This window comes from Phalacrocorax aristotelis, chromosome 6 (genome assembly GCF_949628215.1).
Source record: "Phalacrocorax aristotelis chromosome 6, bGulAri2.1, whole genome shotgun sequence".
NCBI classification, from domain to species: Eukaryota; Metazoa; Chordata; class Aves; order Suliformes; family Phalacrocoracidae; genus Phalacrocorax; species Phalacrocorax aristotelis.
The window spans coordinates 43,142,099-43,158,354 of NC_134281.1; the positions used below are offsets into that span (position 1 = coordinate 43,142,099).

General features: G+C 40.9%; 1 protein-coding gene across 4 annotated transcripts in view; it reads right to left on the reverse strand.

The window, feature by feature from the left end:
• The window catches only part of HOOK1 (hook microtubule tethering protein 1), a 31,250-nt gene extending 15,405 nt beyond the window's left edge, over window positions 1-15,845 (reverse strand). The window contains exons 1-8 of one of the 4 annotated variants that reach the window (XM_075097452.1): window positions 15,618-15,845; window positions 9,712-9,797; window positions 7,981-8,053; window positions 7,604-7,654; window positions 5,997-6,129; window positions 3,822-3,889; window positions 1,921-1,983; window positions 921-1,004 (exon numbers count right to left, since the gene is read on the reverse strand). In XM_075097452.1, coding sequence (XP_074953553.1) covers window positions 921-1,004; window positions 1,921-1,983; window positions 3,822-3,889; window positions 5,997-6,129; window positions 7,604-7,654; window positions 7,981-8,053; window positions 9,712-9,797; window positions 15,618-15,668 — 609 coding nt within the window. In that variant the 5' untranslated portion in view covers window positions 15,669-15,845. Of the gene's footprint in view, window positions 1-920; window positions 1,005-1,920; window positions 1,984-3,821; window positions 3,890-5,996; window positions 6,130-7,603; window positions 7,655-7,980; window positions 8,054-9,711; window positions 9,798-14,797; window positions 15,196-15,617 lie in introns of those variants that run through there. The other 3 variants (XM_075097453.1, XM_075097451.1, XM_075097454.1) reach the window with 3 other exon arrangements.
• Between the last annotated feature and the right edge of the window lie 411 nt (window positions 15,846-16,256).

The window sequence follows — 16,256 nt, forward strand, 5'->3', positions numbered from 1 at the left end:
TAACAACAACATGGTAATTAGCTATGAGCTACTTACATACAAGTATTCTACTTTTTCAGCATCATTACCTGTCAGAAATGCAAAACTGGCCTCTGGTTTTGCAAGGTTTTTTTCAGATGCTAGTACAGCCAGTATAGCACTCTGGCTCCTGTAAGAAGATGCCACCCAAATGTTCTCTTTGTGCAGAATCAAATCTGAGATGAACTGCCTTACCAGATAAACTTCTTTCAATTCTGAGATTATAGTGCCATAAAAGAGGAATCACATGGATTTTTTTTTTCTTTAAAAAGTTGTTTGAAATGGAAGTTCCTGTTTATTGTTATGAAGTCCTGCCTCCTTTTTCTAAAGAGTGACTTGATCAACTTCTATATCCACCAAAAACAAAAAGCAGGCCTATTATCAGTGTGTTTTGAAACGATCTATTAGTTTCCATGATTTTTATTTCCTGAAATATCCCCCATGTTGCAACTGTGTACAAGAAGAAGCTCGTACATTTTAGATCAATTTCAAATTTTATTTTTTCATCAACTCCTACTGAAAACAGCATTAAATCTAATGACTGATTATTACATGAACTGGATTTTTTTGGACACAGCTGAAAAGACTAGAGATAGCAGTGACTAAAACTGAAATGGGCATGGTAACATTTTTCTGATGGCTACCTGCTGCTAAGGGTAAACATAAAGCTAGCAGACCAAACCACCTTTGAGTTAACAGTTGGCACAGGACCTCAGCTTACGTTTCCACCAGAAGCTATTTCCACTAATTGCATTTTGGAGTACAGAATGATTGCTTTTCCCCCACAAACAGCTAAGAATTCTCATAGAAACTTAAATGCAAAATTCACTTTGCCCTTCAGAATTTCTGCATCTTAATAGCAGCACCATTACATATTAAAGAAGCGACATGCTGTTTCTTACCTGTAAATCTAGCTCTTGACATCTTTGTGCCAACTCTTCTTTTTCTGCTAGTGCTTCCTGAAGATCTTCCAAAGCTTTTTTAAGCTTTTAAAAAATAAGACAGTTAATCATTCTGGCCCATATCCAAAGTACTCACGGTTCTAACTTCCAAAATGTCTCAATTGCTTATACCAATTGTTTAAGAAGGATGTTAGGTACACATTGACACAGAAATGTACACATATACTGTTAGATCAAGATTGTTACTTTCACCCTCATTTTAAATGACTACCACATGTAGTAAGTAGATTATTGAAACTTAAGAATAACATCCCGATTCAACACAATAACTTCAGCTAAAAACATAACAAAAGCAAACACAGCAGCATTCCTGTTGTCACAATTTCAAAATCCCTGCCCGTTAAGTCAAATGTCCTTCATCTCAGCATAAAAACAGTGATGCTCCTTTATCGGCAGGTACTTCTGAAGACAACTTCATTTTATGTGCAACACCTTGTAGTGTTCAGGTCGCCAAGAAATTTCATGACTCCTTAAAAATAACCTGAAGTGTTTAGCCTAATATGGCTGAGCCTTGATGTACCCCTTGATGTACCTCTTCTTGCAATGTAGGTTTGCACTGGCCAGTTTTACCCCATCCAGGAAGACGACATAGCAGTCACTGCATTTTTTTAAAGAAGCTATAAAATAGCACGTAACTTTTCACTTAATCAGAACTGAAAAATAGCATTACTTTATTGTATATTCTCTGCCTGCATCAGTATATTGCTCTGCCCTGTGTGAACCAGTATGGTTTAGCCAGAGCAGCTCCGAGTGGAAAACAGACCCATCAGCTTGTGCAGATAGAAGACAAGAGAATGCAGTTTATTGTTGAGGTTGTTTTTTTTAAATTATTTTTAGAATTGGTGAGGAAGAGCAGCCATCCTCTTCATTTAAGTGATGGCAAGATACCAACTTATTGTTGAGATTGGAACTACAAGAGCAACAAATATTAGGCAGTTACCTGCTGCTCCATTTCACTTGATGCATCACTTGCGGACGGACCAGGTATCTCCTTGCTCATGAGCTACAGAAAGAGCCCACAGGAAAAGAACATTAAATTAGAGGTTAAATATCTTTAAGTTCACCGTCTACTGAATACCAATTGTATTTTCCACCATGCCCTTACATCCCTTCAATATATCAAAATATATTAATAATAATAAAAAGACCACCTCATGGTTGGTATAGGATTTAAACAAATCTAGAATTTGATGACTGTTTTTTACCTCCCCCCAACCCAAATTAACCAGCTTAGCAGTAACATCTTATTGGATGAATCTGTGATCTGTTGAAGTTACTGCTACCCCTTAGTCAAGTTAAAATGGAGTGAAGCACAGGATGGGATTTCACTCAGTTAATTTAGTAGTTATCACACTTCTTTGTGTTACGTTAATTGCCACTAAGCAAACAACAGGAACATTAACATAGCTCTCACTGATCCCCAGTACAAAGATGTACACAGTATGTTTATCAACAATTAAAGGGCTTTACTTCTTACTAAGGAATTACAGTATTATTTCTAGACCTTCTTCAGAAAGAAAGTTTCATTAGTCAGAATAGAACAAACAATAGATTTATGGATTTATTTCTTCCAACTGGACATTTACAGTTTTAAAGACTATATAGTCAACTTAAACCTAAGTTTTAAAGCCTACCACAAACTCCACTATTACCTTGATGAGGGTGCAGTTACCCATTACATTTTCTTCAAAGTCAGCACTCAGTTTTTGCCTCCCTCCACACTCTGCTTTACAGTCCTGAAGCTCACAGATGTGTCTTGGTTTTGCTGGGGATGGAGTTAAGTTTTTTTCCTAGTAGTTAGCATAGTGCTGTGTTTTGGATTTAGCATGAGAATAATGTGATAACACACTGATGTTTTAGTTGTTGTCACACAGTGTTTATACTAAGTCAAGGAATTTTCAGCTTCCCATATTCTGCCAGTGAAAAGGTGCACAAGAAGCTGGGAGGGAGCACAGCCAGGACAGCTGACCCAAACTGGCCGAAGGGATATTCCATACCATATGATGTCATGCTTGGTATATAAACTGGAGGAGTTTGCTGGGGGGCAGCGATCACTGCTCGGGAAGTGGCTGGGCATCGGTCAGTGAGTGGTGAGCAGTTGCATCGCTTGTATTTCCTGGGTTTTGTTCCTCTCTCACTGTTACTGTTTTCCTTTTCACTACATTTTTTAATTATAATTACTTTATTTAAATTATTAAACTGTTCTTATCTCAACCCATGAGATTTCTTACTTTTGCTCTTCAGATTCTCTCCCCAGTCCCACTGGCGGTGGGGGGTGTGTCAGCCAGCAGCTGTGTGGTGCTTGGTTGCTGACTGGGGTTAAACTATGACAGTGAGTGACTAGAGCTATGCTGTGGCCTGGATCCCTAAGATGCTCCAACTAAGAACAAATTGAGATGGCAGGGGGAGTACACCATGACAAGGATAGAGGAGATGCAGCTGGGAGTTTATAAAATCAGATGCTGGACTGGTCTGTCAGAACAATGCAGCCTCATGGTTATGATCAGTTGAACTTTGGGTCCAAGACTACAGCACTGGGACAGAAATTTCAGAACCTGACTCCAGTATAATCAGCAGTTGGCAACGAGATACATTTCTTATGTGAAACAGGAAATCTGAAGCATTTATCGTCTCCGTAAGTTGTACGTTTGGGCATATGAGACTAAAATCAAAACCCCTTCATTGAGGTCTGGGGCCTCTTGGTCCTGATCCTCCCAAATAATATAGGGAAGTGCTTACACTCTTCCCTGACCTTTGATTGGATGAAAGAATTCATGAAGATGAACAAATGGATATTCAGACTTCTCAACTGACAGCATTAGGCTATGAATTTTTACTTACCTCTTGAATAGCGGTCATGACAACATGCTGAACAGACTCTTCAAGGGTCATGATATTCTGTATGTGTTCTGTGAAAAAGAATTTGTAGCGACTCGTGACACTGTTCATGTTAATGGATTCAATAAAATTACATACCATTTGCAGGAAGATCCATAATAAACTGTTCTCTATAAAGCTTCTTCAAAACAGGTAGCACTCTTTTTATACAGAGCACTACCGTTAACTGACAACATTAATATCCAGTAATATGGTAGATAAACATAAGGGATTATAATCTCTTAGGTGAATGAACTTACACTATGCGTAATAGAGCAAGGAGATTGAGACATCTGTATTTCCATGGTTGTTCTTACATATTTCTATGTATGTATATACATAAGCTTTTGCAAGGAGTCAACAAGCTTACAATTGAGTTAAATAACACTTAATAAAAAAAATTAACTTCTCACATATTCATTCTCAATGCAGCCTGATGGCTTACTTCCCAAACACTCTTTATGAGAGTGCCAGCTGCTCACAGCTTGGCCAGGCATACTCTTTGCTGGGTAAGAAAACTGGTTGGATGGCCAGGCCCAAAGAATTGTAGTGAATGGAATTAAATCCAGTTGGTGGGTGGTCACAAGTGGTGTTCCCCCGGGCTCAGTGTTGGGGCCAGTTCTGTTTAATACCTTTATCAATGACCAGGACAAGGGGATCGAGTGCACCCTCAGTAAGTTTGCAGCCAATACCAAGTTGGGTGGGAATGGTGATCTGCTCGAGGGTAAGAAGGTGCTACAGAGGAATCTGGAGGGGCGGGATGGATGGGCTAAGGCTAGTTGTATGAAATCCAGCAGGCCAAATGGCAGGTCCTGCACTTCGGTCACAACAATCCCATGCAACACTACAGGCTTGGGGAGGAGTGGCTGGAAAGCTGCCTAGCAGAAAAGGACCTGGGGGTGTTGGTTGACAGCCGGATGAACATGAGCCAGCAGTGTGCCCAGGTGGCCAAGAAGGCCAATGGCATCCTGGCTTGTATAAGGAATAGTCTGGCCAGCAGGGATAGGGAAGTGATTGTCCCTGGTAAGGCCACACTTCAAATACCATGATCAGTTTTGGGCCCCTCACTACAAGAGGGACATTGAGTTGCTGGAGCGTGTCCAAAGAAGGGCAACAAAGCTGGTGAAGGGTCTGGAGCACAAATCTAATGAGAAGGAGCTGAGGGAACTGGGGTGGTTCAGTCTGGAAAAGAGGAGGCTGAAAGGAAACCTCATCACTCTCTACAACTACCTGAAATGAGGCTGTAACAAGATGGGTGTTGGTCTCTTCTCCCAAGTAACAAGCCATAAGACAAGAGGAAACAGCCTCAAGTTGCATCAGGGGAGGTTTAAATTCACAGAATCACATAATGGTAGGGGTTGGAAGGGACCTCTGGAGATCATCTTGTCCAACCCCCCTGCTTGAGCAGGGACACCTAGAGCAGGGGGCACAGGAACACCCCCTAAATTGGACATTAGGAAAAATTTCTTCACTGAAAGCACCAGAACAGGCTTTCCCGGGAAGTGGCTGAGTCACCATCAATCCTAGAGGTATTTAAAAGACATGTAGATGTGGTGCCTGGGGACATGGTTTAGTGGTGGACTTGGCAGTGTTAGGTTTATAGTTGGACTTGATGATCTTAAAGGTCTTTTCCAACCTAAATTGTTTTATCCTGTTCTATTCTTTGATGCAGGTATTTCAGACTACCTAGGAATCACTCCTATTCTACTAACAGAATCATGCTGGCGATTCCTTATCCATCAAAGAATTGAGCATTAGCTCTGGTAAGGGGAGAGAAAAGTCTTGAGCTTCTGCAGATAAACAAAGGCAATTTCTAATAAAAGTTTTTAATTTAATTTGCTTGATTCGCATTTGAATAGCAAGTTTTAGGTCTTGGTACATATTTTAACAAGTATGAATAATCCACACACACTTCAGCCTATGTTTTTAAACCTACCCTGAGCAAAGTTTGAGTTTTATTCACAGATGTTTCCCATAGATTTTCTGCTTTTAAGTGAACTCCAGTTTCAGAATAGGCATGCAACACATTAACAACAGAGACTTTTTGATACATAAGAAAGAAGTTTCTACATGTCTTCCACCTTTACAATCACCTGAGGCAGTCTGCTGTTTTGTTGAACAGAGTAAGGTAGCGCGTACCTTGTTTCCTTTCACAGTTGACTGCACAACCTAAAATAAGCTGCAGAAGCCTGCCCAGTTCAGTAGGATCCGATTTCTCAGATATCTGGTTTAAGTCCGGAATAAGTTCTTCTGAAATCTGCTGACCCAAGAACTGAAAAAAAAATATTAAGAAAGTGGACTCCCACTTTTGTACAACATGAAAATCTGCTATCATGTAAGAAATCTGCACTCATGAAGCCATCCAGACGAAACAGTCTACTAATAAGTTTGTTACTATAACATTTATGGAAGGGAAAGATTTTAAACATTAAACGTGGAGATACACACTAAAGATATTGGATTATGAAATAGTACATAAAAAGCAGTATCAGATTAGAAAATCTGAAGAGGTCTAGATAAAGCAGATGGTCTTAACTCATTTGTTAGAGGGTTTCATACATGAAACCCAGACAACACACACTGCCTCTCTTGGGCCAAAGGCTGTTCCAAATGTCTGTCTCCAGCCTTCAGTGTGGATGTGTGTTTGGGGGAAGGGGTACTCAATCCACTGCTAGCCAATGACCTTTGCCACACCAGGCACCTCAGATTTTTCTCTGAATAGGCCTAAATTTAATCTGAAGTAGACAGCATTAAAAATACATGCAAAACACCTTGCAGTTACTTAGTGCAGTGAAGTTATGCCCTTAGTAAGAGTTCTATAAAACTGTTCTGACAAAACAGCATTTTTTTGAAGTCTGTTATCTGGGGGTTTAGTTAACTGACCACTTACACAAGAAAAAGCAACAGTAATAAGTTAAAAGTTCTTGGGATAGACCTCAAACATGAGAAAATTAATTTATTCTACCAACATAATTTAAGAAATGAATTTAAAATGCTTCCAAATCCAGTTGCTCCATAATCCTTCAAAAAGTTCCTCGTAAGCCTAAAGATGGGCCTCCTACAAGCAGCCTACTGCTGGGCTTGCCAGAGAACCTCAGTCCTGGCAATATGAAAGGGCTTGGCACTCAATATTACAACTAAGCCCAGACAAAAACAGGAAGCCATAATATGATCTGGCAAGTTTTTCTATACCATACCCATTATATAACCATAACCAAGCTCCATACAAACGTCAGCATTGGTTTCTTTTACTCAAAATACAGCATCCTTTTATGGCTACTGTACTCATCCTGCACAAGAGAGAAAAGACTATAATCCTTACTATGTCCAGGAGGACATAGTAACTTAACTCCCAGCTTCCAAGTAAGTATCACAAAACCCAGACTAGGGTTGCCTGATCTGTTCTGTTGAGTAGCGAAGGATTAAAACTTCACTAGATAAGAGCAAATATGCATGCACATACAAATGTCAACAGGATGCTGCAGCTCAGCCCTTATGACATTCACCTGGGAAATGACAGACATGGTTTCCAGATTATACTCCACAAGTCTTATCTAAAATACACCTGCTCAAATTAATTTTATATGCACTCAGACCTCCCACTTAACCAGATAATTATCACACACTTTCTGCCAAAGTAATCCTTAAAATAAGTTATTTTGCCAAGGAATAAAAACCTAGGTGAAGGAGGGCAATAATCATGTTTAATGATTAGAACAGAAAAAAAATTGCTGCTTTTTCCATACCTCATGATAGTAGTCCATAATTCCTTGCAGTATCTTCTTCAGATTACTGGACTAATCGTTGTACATGAAATATAAGGTTACAGGCTTTTATTAAAATTCTTAATTTTGCTGAAATTAAATAATATTTATAATAAGATGTTTACATAGCAGCTCTACAAGAGGACCCTGTAACAACAGGGGAAGAGAAATATTGCAACAGAAAATCCCCATGCAACACAATGCTGGAAGGCACTTAAACTACCAGCAGACAGTTCAATTTAATTTAAAATAACCTAAAAAGCCTGCACTTAGTTCTGTTGCTTTTGGACTGCTAGATACACTCAGGACAGACATGATATCCACGCCCACAAACTTTCACTAACTTCAGTTTTGAATACCTTTATTCTCCAGTTGTCACCAACATCATCTTTAATGCGATTTAGCCAAGATGCATCAAACCAAGCAACATCTCTGAAACAAAATTAAATTATTAAACATCAATAAGCACACAAATAAGATACCATATTCCCAGCATTAAATCATCAGATGTTTGACTCAGTGTCTAATGAGGCATGAATTCCTAGAGATTGCAAGTTATACCTATGTCATAGGAAATTTCCATCCTGATGGTTGAATTAAGACACCGCCTTCAAGGCCAGAAGAATTTCTGTACATGCTTGAATTAGCTACAGTTAGGAACACAAGGATGTGAAGGCCTTTGTCATGCTGAATTTTTATACCTGACAAAGTGATCATAATGATGTAAAGAAACATCTTCTTTTGACTAGTGGTGATGTTAAGTTTGGTACCTACTCTTGTACATCCAGATTTTCCAACATTCGATACAATTCAAAGGCATTTACCAAGAAGAAAAAAAGAAAGGAAACCCACAACATTTTGAACTACTGGCATATCATGGGGTTTTTTATGTCTTTGGTTCCCCGGGCAGCATAATTCATGCTTTGCCAGCATAAACAAGGATGAGTTGCTGAGGAAGTTGTTTCCACACACTGAGCCGCCAAGCTCATAATCACAGCGTATCTAACAATATCTTAAGTTTTACATCATACTGTTTACTCACTGGTCTCAAAGCACCTAATAAAACACAATTATTATCCCTACTTGCATATCAACCAACTTGGTTGTAAAAAAGTTTCCCCAAAGCCTGTGGCAGCCTAGTATGACAAACACATGGGAAGTGACCCTCAGTGAATCTTCACTAAGCAATGCTAAATCAATTTTTGCCACATCCCAGGAAAAGGGAAAGCTCTGTCATTACACAGCACATTTAAAACCTTTTGAAGCAGACGGGGTTTTCTGAATGGCAGGTTTATTTGGGAGGTGAAGGAGGGGGGTTGTTCTGGGTTTTTTGGGGGTGGTAGTGTTCATTGTAAGTAATTTATTAATAATCAAAAATATAGTTTGAGCAGGAGATGGTAACTCAGACTTCTTTATTATCTGAGCCAACAACAAAATTGCAATGATGACTTGTAGCATGATACTCTTTCAAATAAAAGACTCATGTTATAACCCTCTGAAGTAACTTTAAAGTTCAAGACTAGTGTGTCACTCAACCCAGTACCATTTGTCATCACACCGATAAAACAGGAATGATTTTGCTTTTGATTAGCTTACTATTATTTTTAATAATAAGAAGTTTCATGATTCTTTTTTCCCCACACAAATGGTAAGTTATCATTTAAATCCTAGAACTTAAATCTAAATTAATTGAGTAATCCCATGAGGAAGAGAACACAAAGATGTGCCTTTTGAACTTTTAGTTCTTCATTAAAAAGAGGAACGTACTGCCTGAAGCATGAATACGCATGAAAATAGCGTTGATGGGAAAAGTGAAAAAGATATCATTCTTGCCCAATTTTCCTTAAGTATGAATTTAATAATGAAATATTAGAATATCTCATCGCCTTCTCTATTCTAGCACATTATTCAACTATTATATCATCCCAAACAACAATGAAGGTCTATTTTATCTTCTGCTATAAACTGTCTAAGTTTCTGTCTACTTTAACTATACAAAAAACCTTTGGGTGGGAGAAAGCAACTGTGCTTGTCAAACAACAACCTCAAGAAATTAAATACCTCTTCTTCAGACTTAAGTATCAACTTACATTTGGTGAAGCACCTGTGCCATGGCAACCCCATTAGTCAAGTCCTGAACATCTCTGCAAGGTGCGGCAGTATGGAACGTCTGCAACTAAAAGAGGAAAAAACACTCAATTTCTCACTCAACAGACAGGTAGAGGAAATTAGTTACCACTTTCCTTTTCCTCTTTAAGGCAGAAGCATTTAGCAAGATGTCTTTCTACTGGAGGCAGCTGAAATCCTTTTTGAACTACGTAGATTTTAAGCCAAGCCAATTATCTCAATACTTGTGACTATTGATTATGACTAGTAACTTCATAAGTTAGTATTACCACGCTTTACTTTTTCATGCTAGTCCTTCGACTGGAAATCAGATTATGGAATACTAACTTGAGAAACTAAAGTTATATTTATCCATATCTCAAATTATGTTGGAGTGCTTAGTTCTGGACACATAACTTCCTAAACAGAAAATGGCATCAGAAGAACAGGCAAAAGTTGAAGTTTAAAAAAAAAAAAAATAATTGCAGTCTTCTACTACAAGCATTTAGTAATAGAAGTCATGACATCAATAGAGACCCCTGAAATTATGTGGCAGTTAAGAATACAAGGGAGAAAATTATGCAAAAACAGTGGAAAAAACAGTTGTCTGAGAGCTACCACACACTTTAAGGATATGAAGATAGCTGAAAAAGACTGAACCATTTCAAGTTCTGTGAGCTGGCAATGTATTTCCTTGCAATTCAGGCATTCTAAAATTACTCTAAAGATGTTTCTATTTAAATATGCAACTTCAAAATGCTGCTATAAACCCAAGAAGCTTTACTATAACCTGAAGTTATACATCTTTTTCTGGTAATTGTATTTTATTCATATATTATTCCTGGTATTTAATATATACATATTTTCCTGTTATTTTCCAAGCATCACACTATGTAGTGTTTAAACACAGGGCTGGATGTAATTTACCCTGTCTACGTATTTCTGTCTAAAGATTAAGCAACAAAGGCCCAGATTTCACTCTCCTCCTCTATTACAAAACCAGATTACAGATGGAAGCATTTTATATTAAGTTGTCTGATCTAGTCTATATGAATTGTTATGAGCAATCTTTGCATTCTAACTAGTGCTTGTATCACGGCTATACAAACAAGATGCAACGCCCATCTTAAAGAATAAAATTTAATAGCTTTGCAGTTACCTTCTCCAAAAGCAACTCAACCTTCAACATGTCTACGTCCTTACCAAACACTGCAGTAAATGCCCAACAGACAGCTCTATACGTAAGAGCCCCATCATCAACCTGATGTATAATACTAGCTTATTACACATCCATAGGCAGCTCTTCTGCTGCCTGCAATTCTGACTGCTTCATGTTCTAAGGCTTTATACACAGAGGCACCCTGGTCCTCAGATCACTCCACAGACTGTCACAAGTGACTGCAAATTCTGCAAAATACTCCATCGGGCTCCAGGAGTTTGTGTCTTGGAGAACCCTGGAGCACAGACAGTACATTTCTATTTAACAGTCCTCAATGAAGTTTTCTTCCATGAACTTGTGCAGACTCTTCCCCAGTTGCCTTCTCTAGGAGTTCATCTGTATTGACCTTTACCATACCCATCTCCTCCCACTCTGTCTTTCCCATGATCAACAGTCCCCATCTACTCAGCCAATTCTCATTTGGAAGCTCTTCCATACTTCCCATGAGGATAGTAATTTTTTCTCTTCGTTTTGTTTTTCCTGCATTTAAGATCCGTAGGATGGGATTACCTCAAAGTTAAAAATATCTCTCTATTTGGGATATTGTATATTTTCTTAAACCATCCCAGGCTTATATCTAACATTTTGACAGAATTAGTATAATTACAATACTTTATTTCCCAAAAACCCAATCAGCTTGGAGCTAACTCCTCCAGGTGAGAGAGCTGTTTCCACATGCATGTCAGTTCATCACATGGTTACTCAGGAAAATAAAAGTTCATCGGCAATTCTTTTAAGTTCAGCCTTCTTTATGATGATGAATAAAATAGAAAGGGGAAAGTTTTCTGTTAAAACTACTAAAAGGTGTATATGTAGAATAGAATGGAAACACAAATAGATTCTTATAATCCCTGTCCACTGCAAAAATTGACTTCTTAAACCTATTACATTTACAATGTCCTGAACTACCTGTCCATCTGTGAGACTGCTTTCAGAAACATCCTGTGAAACAAAGCTTCCTCAGAGGTCACTGGTGAACGACCTTGCCAAGTGCATTTGGGAAATGGAGCTACTTGGAAAAGAGTGGTGGACAAGTACAGTTTCCAGCTGTGAGAATTTGAGGCAGTTGTTTGTCTATTCTGTGTTTATAAAGAGTGACCATATACTCTGAATATTTAATCACTTGCTTCACAGAGAGTCTGATCGAGCCAAGAAGAGAAAAATATGTAGAGCAAGTTTTTTCATTTGCTTTCCAATTAAAAAGGTATTTCTTAAATCCTGTATTACAGCAAATGAGAAGTCAGTAATCCCTGGTAGGTTACATAAAGGCTAAATAGAAGAACAGAAACTGAAGCAGCTGTGATTGACAGTGCTTGCTCCTAATAGTATAACAGCCTTAATGCCAACGCAAGAACAGGCACACACGCTGACAAGTCAAGACTCGGCATGCCAGAAAGCAGAGTTTTATGGTACGTTATCATGATGCTGCCATTTGGATATACCCCCTCGTAAACCAAAGAAACTGGGAAGTACAGGCCTACCATTTCACCCAAGCCTCTCCGAGCAGGTGAATAAAGCCTTAGAAAACCTTGTGACATACAACGCTGCTTGGTCTATGTATCGCCCAGAATAGAAACAGCTAATTTTAATTAAGCAAAAAGCAGGACGGAGAGTCTTAGTTTCTCCATGTATTTTAAAGTTACATAAGCACCTAGAAATTATAGGAGAGCAGTATTAATTTCAGGTTCTCTAAACACCATGCCGGCCCAATCATTCCCTCAAAACAGATTTTTACTGTACTTACAAAGCCAGTAAAGGTAATGGGCATGGGGAAGAGGTTGGTAGAAGCAGCCATAGACTTCAGCACCGTGTAGTATTCCTAATCTTTTTTCAAATTTGATTGGTCTTACTACACGTAGCTTCAAGTACATGCTGCTACTCATGATGAAGACTACTTCATGAATAGCTTAAATGCATCCTGCCACTTGCTGCTACGGGAGAAGCAAATATTTTTCTCTTGGACATACGCTACTATGCTCACACTATACATAAAGAAATTTATTTCTATACCACATAACACTTAATGACTTTTCTCTGGATCTGCTGAAGACTCTACCTCCAAACAGCTGAATATTAAACAAGACTCTTCACAGTATCCAGTAGAAATCAACCCATTCAACTCTTGGGAAGGTATGCCCTCAATTTCATCCAGACAATGTAGAGTTGAGGTTCTCCATTTTAAACCCAGATTACACATACCAGGGACAGAAGTTTTATAGAGTTAGTCAAAGAGATTGTAACGTAACTATAAACATTCCCATTCTAAATCCAAGAATATTAATAGAATAACTCAGGCACTGCCAAAGTTAACATTACCAATGCTGCCAGTGCTAAACAGGAGGAGTACATCTATTGTGGAAAAAGCTTTCTGTTTAAGATGTTACTATACATCTAGTCTCTAGCTTGGAGACAAAAACAGACGCAGCCTCAGAGCAGTACAGCACCAAAAGACAGTCAAGAAACACTGCTATCCAGGGGTGGAAAATATTAAGGTTCACTTCACATATACTAACCAGAGTTTGTCTTTCTGACTTAGAAAGTTGTTTCTGCAACAGACTTGAGTTCAATCTTAACAGATATTACTTAAGTCAATTTTCCTTGGAAACTCATATATATTTCCCCTATAATAATTTAATCTAATTCCATTATGGTTTTCCTGTAACATCCTCAAAACTTTAAATTCAATGACACCTGGTTTACAGAACCAATAGATAACATTTTTATTTGCGTTGTCTCTTTCTTTTCTCGACAAAGCATGTTTTCTGATATGGAATTTGCTATAATAAAAAAATACAAGATCTGGCAGCAGTACACAAGAAAAGCACAAGCATCTCTATGCTATATAAATGACTAAATAAATTGAGAAACATTTAGAACCACAGAGTTACAGAACCCTTTCCTCTTTGGATACACAGCACTTCAACCCAAATATGCTCAACTTCAGAAGGTCATTTTTTTTCTATTATTCAGTCTGAAGTTCAAGTTGAAAGGATGTCTAGTGTTAACAATCAGTTTCTACCAAGTTGTAAACAAGGTCTGAAAAATAGGGTGTTAAATCTAAAAACATGCAGCTGGCAATGCATCTGCTGAGTGTTGTATACAAACCTTGAACACAGAGTTGGATGTTCATTTACATCAACGACACTACACAAAGCTCTTTCAGTTCACAGCCAGTTAAAGTTCCATTAGCATTCCCTTTAAGATTCACGATGTAATTACAACTATGCACTGTGATGATACTAAAAATAAGAATTAGGCTTAGAATATTTTAAGCAGGAATTGTAAGAATTATAAAAGAGTTCAGCACTGCTGACAGGATTTTGAGACACATTGTTTTATTTTACAAATTAATTATGATGGAGTTATTCTAACCTGACTCCTGTGAGGAAAATACAAAGTTAAAGAGCCCCCAAAAAAGAGAAAGAAAAGGATGTACAGATTAAATGACAAAAGATATCCAACTCCAGAGAGGGAAGCATAAGACAACTGAAGTTCTAAAGACCAACAAAACACTGGAAGCATACAAGGTCACTAAAAGTAAAATGGAGGGAGGATAAGAAAGGAGGAAATTGGTTTTCCGTGATTTACTGCAATATTTAACTCATTAAAACTTCTGTACTGTCATGTAGAAAGCAAAAGGAACACCTGCTCTGGTAACTGTTGCTATCACTTTTGCCAGTTTTGTTCCTGGACCTTCACAATGCTTCTAAAACACTCCCTTCTTTCCCTGATTTACACTTCCCATAGGCAAAACACCTGCTGTTTCTAGGGAAGCCCTTCACACCAGGTAATTGCAGCCTTCCCTGACAAGATTTCATGCAAAATATCTATCTAGTAGAGCTCACTCTCACCAATAATATTGCACCTGCAAGAGCAGAATTACAGACAAGGATGCAGAAGAAACCTGGAAAGGACAAGGGATTAAAAAAAAAAAAAAAGCAAGTTTGACTGATGAACTGAACAAGCATGCACTTCTTGGGCAGGCAACACCACACATTTAGGTGCACTCTGGCTGACGGTAGTGAATACTTCAACCAGCTGAAAGCTGGTATGAAACGTTCTGAGGTTTCTGCTCCTGTCAGCTCAAATTAACTGCATATGCTCGTTATTATTATTAATTACTGAGCAGTTTCCACACTGAAGCCACTGCTGGAGAACCACTACCTGGGCCTAGGGGAAACCCAAACGACCACATCTACACTTCAAGGGTGTTTGCAAGAACGTTTTACTCGTTGTAAGAGCACTCGTTTCTCCCGCAGGCCCCATTAAGCCATGGCTCCAACCCAGCCGCCTCCGGTTTTGCTCACTCGCCGCTCGGGCGGCTCTCCCACCCCTCATAGGAGCCCCGAGGAGCAGGCTGCCCGCCCCGGGGCCGGGAGGGAGGGACGGAGGCAGGGGGCCCGCACGCCCGCCCTCGGCCCCCGCCCGCCGCCGCACAGCTGACAGGCCCAGCGCGCCGCCGTCGGCCGCCACCTTCCCCCCGCCCGCCGCCCCCGTCCCCACAGCCCCGGTCCAGTAGGTGTGCGCCCCGGGGGCTGGCGGGAACAGCCCCCCTCCGCCGGGGAGGCCGCCCCTGCAGGAGCCCCCGGACACAAGGGGGAGGCGCCACCGGCGGGCCGGGGTGAGGCGGCGGGGCGGGGCTCGCGGGCAGGAGGGCCCCGCGCCACTCACCCAGAGGATGAGGCTGTCGCAGAGCAGGGGGTCCGCCGGCTTCGCCTCCATGGCAGCCCCCGCCGCCCCCGCTCCGCGCGGCTGCGTAAGCACCCGCTGCACCGAGCGCGCTGACGCCCGGAACGACGCGCAGCTGACGTGAGGTGACGGAACACCCCCGCCCACGCCGCTCCCAGCGGTGCCCACCTCCGCGCGGGGGGTGCTGTCGGGACGAACACGTCAGCGCCCGCCCATGCCTTCAAACGCCGGGAGTGGTAGCGGGCGTGACCAATCACAAGGGAGAAGGTGTGGCTGCTCGCGCCAATCGCTGGCGACGGGTGGGGAGGTGCCGCCCAACACCTCCCTCCCCTGCGGCCCGCGCCACTCCGCGCGGGCTCCGGCGCGGCGGGCCCCGGGGCGGGTCCCCGCCGTGGGGGAAGCGGGGGTCGGGGAGCCGGCGGGCGCAGCCCCTGCTCTCCCGCCCCGCGTCCCCGCCGCCTCCCGGTCGTCACTATCACCGTCATTGCCGGGGTGGGCGGGGGGGCCGCGGCGCGAGGAGGTGCTGTGCCGGCGTCGCTGTGCCCCGGGTGTCGGCGGGTCAGTGTACCTGCACCAGCCACAGGTGGTGCTTTCAGAGCAGGATACGGAGCTGCTCAAAAA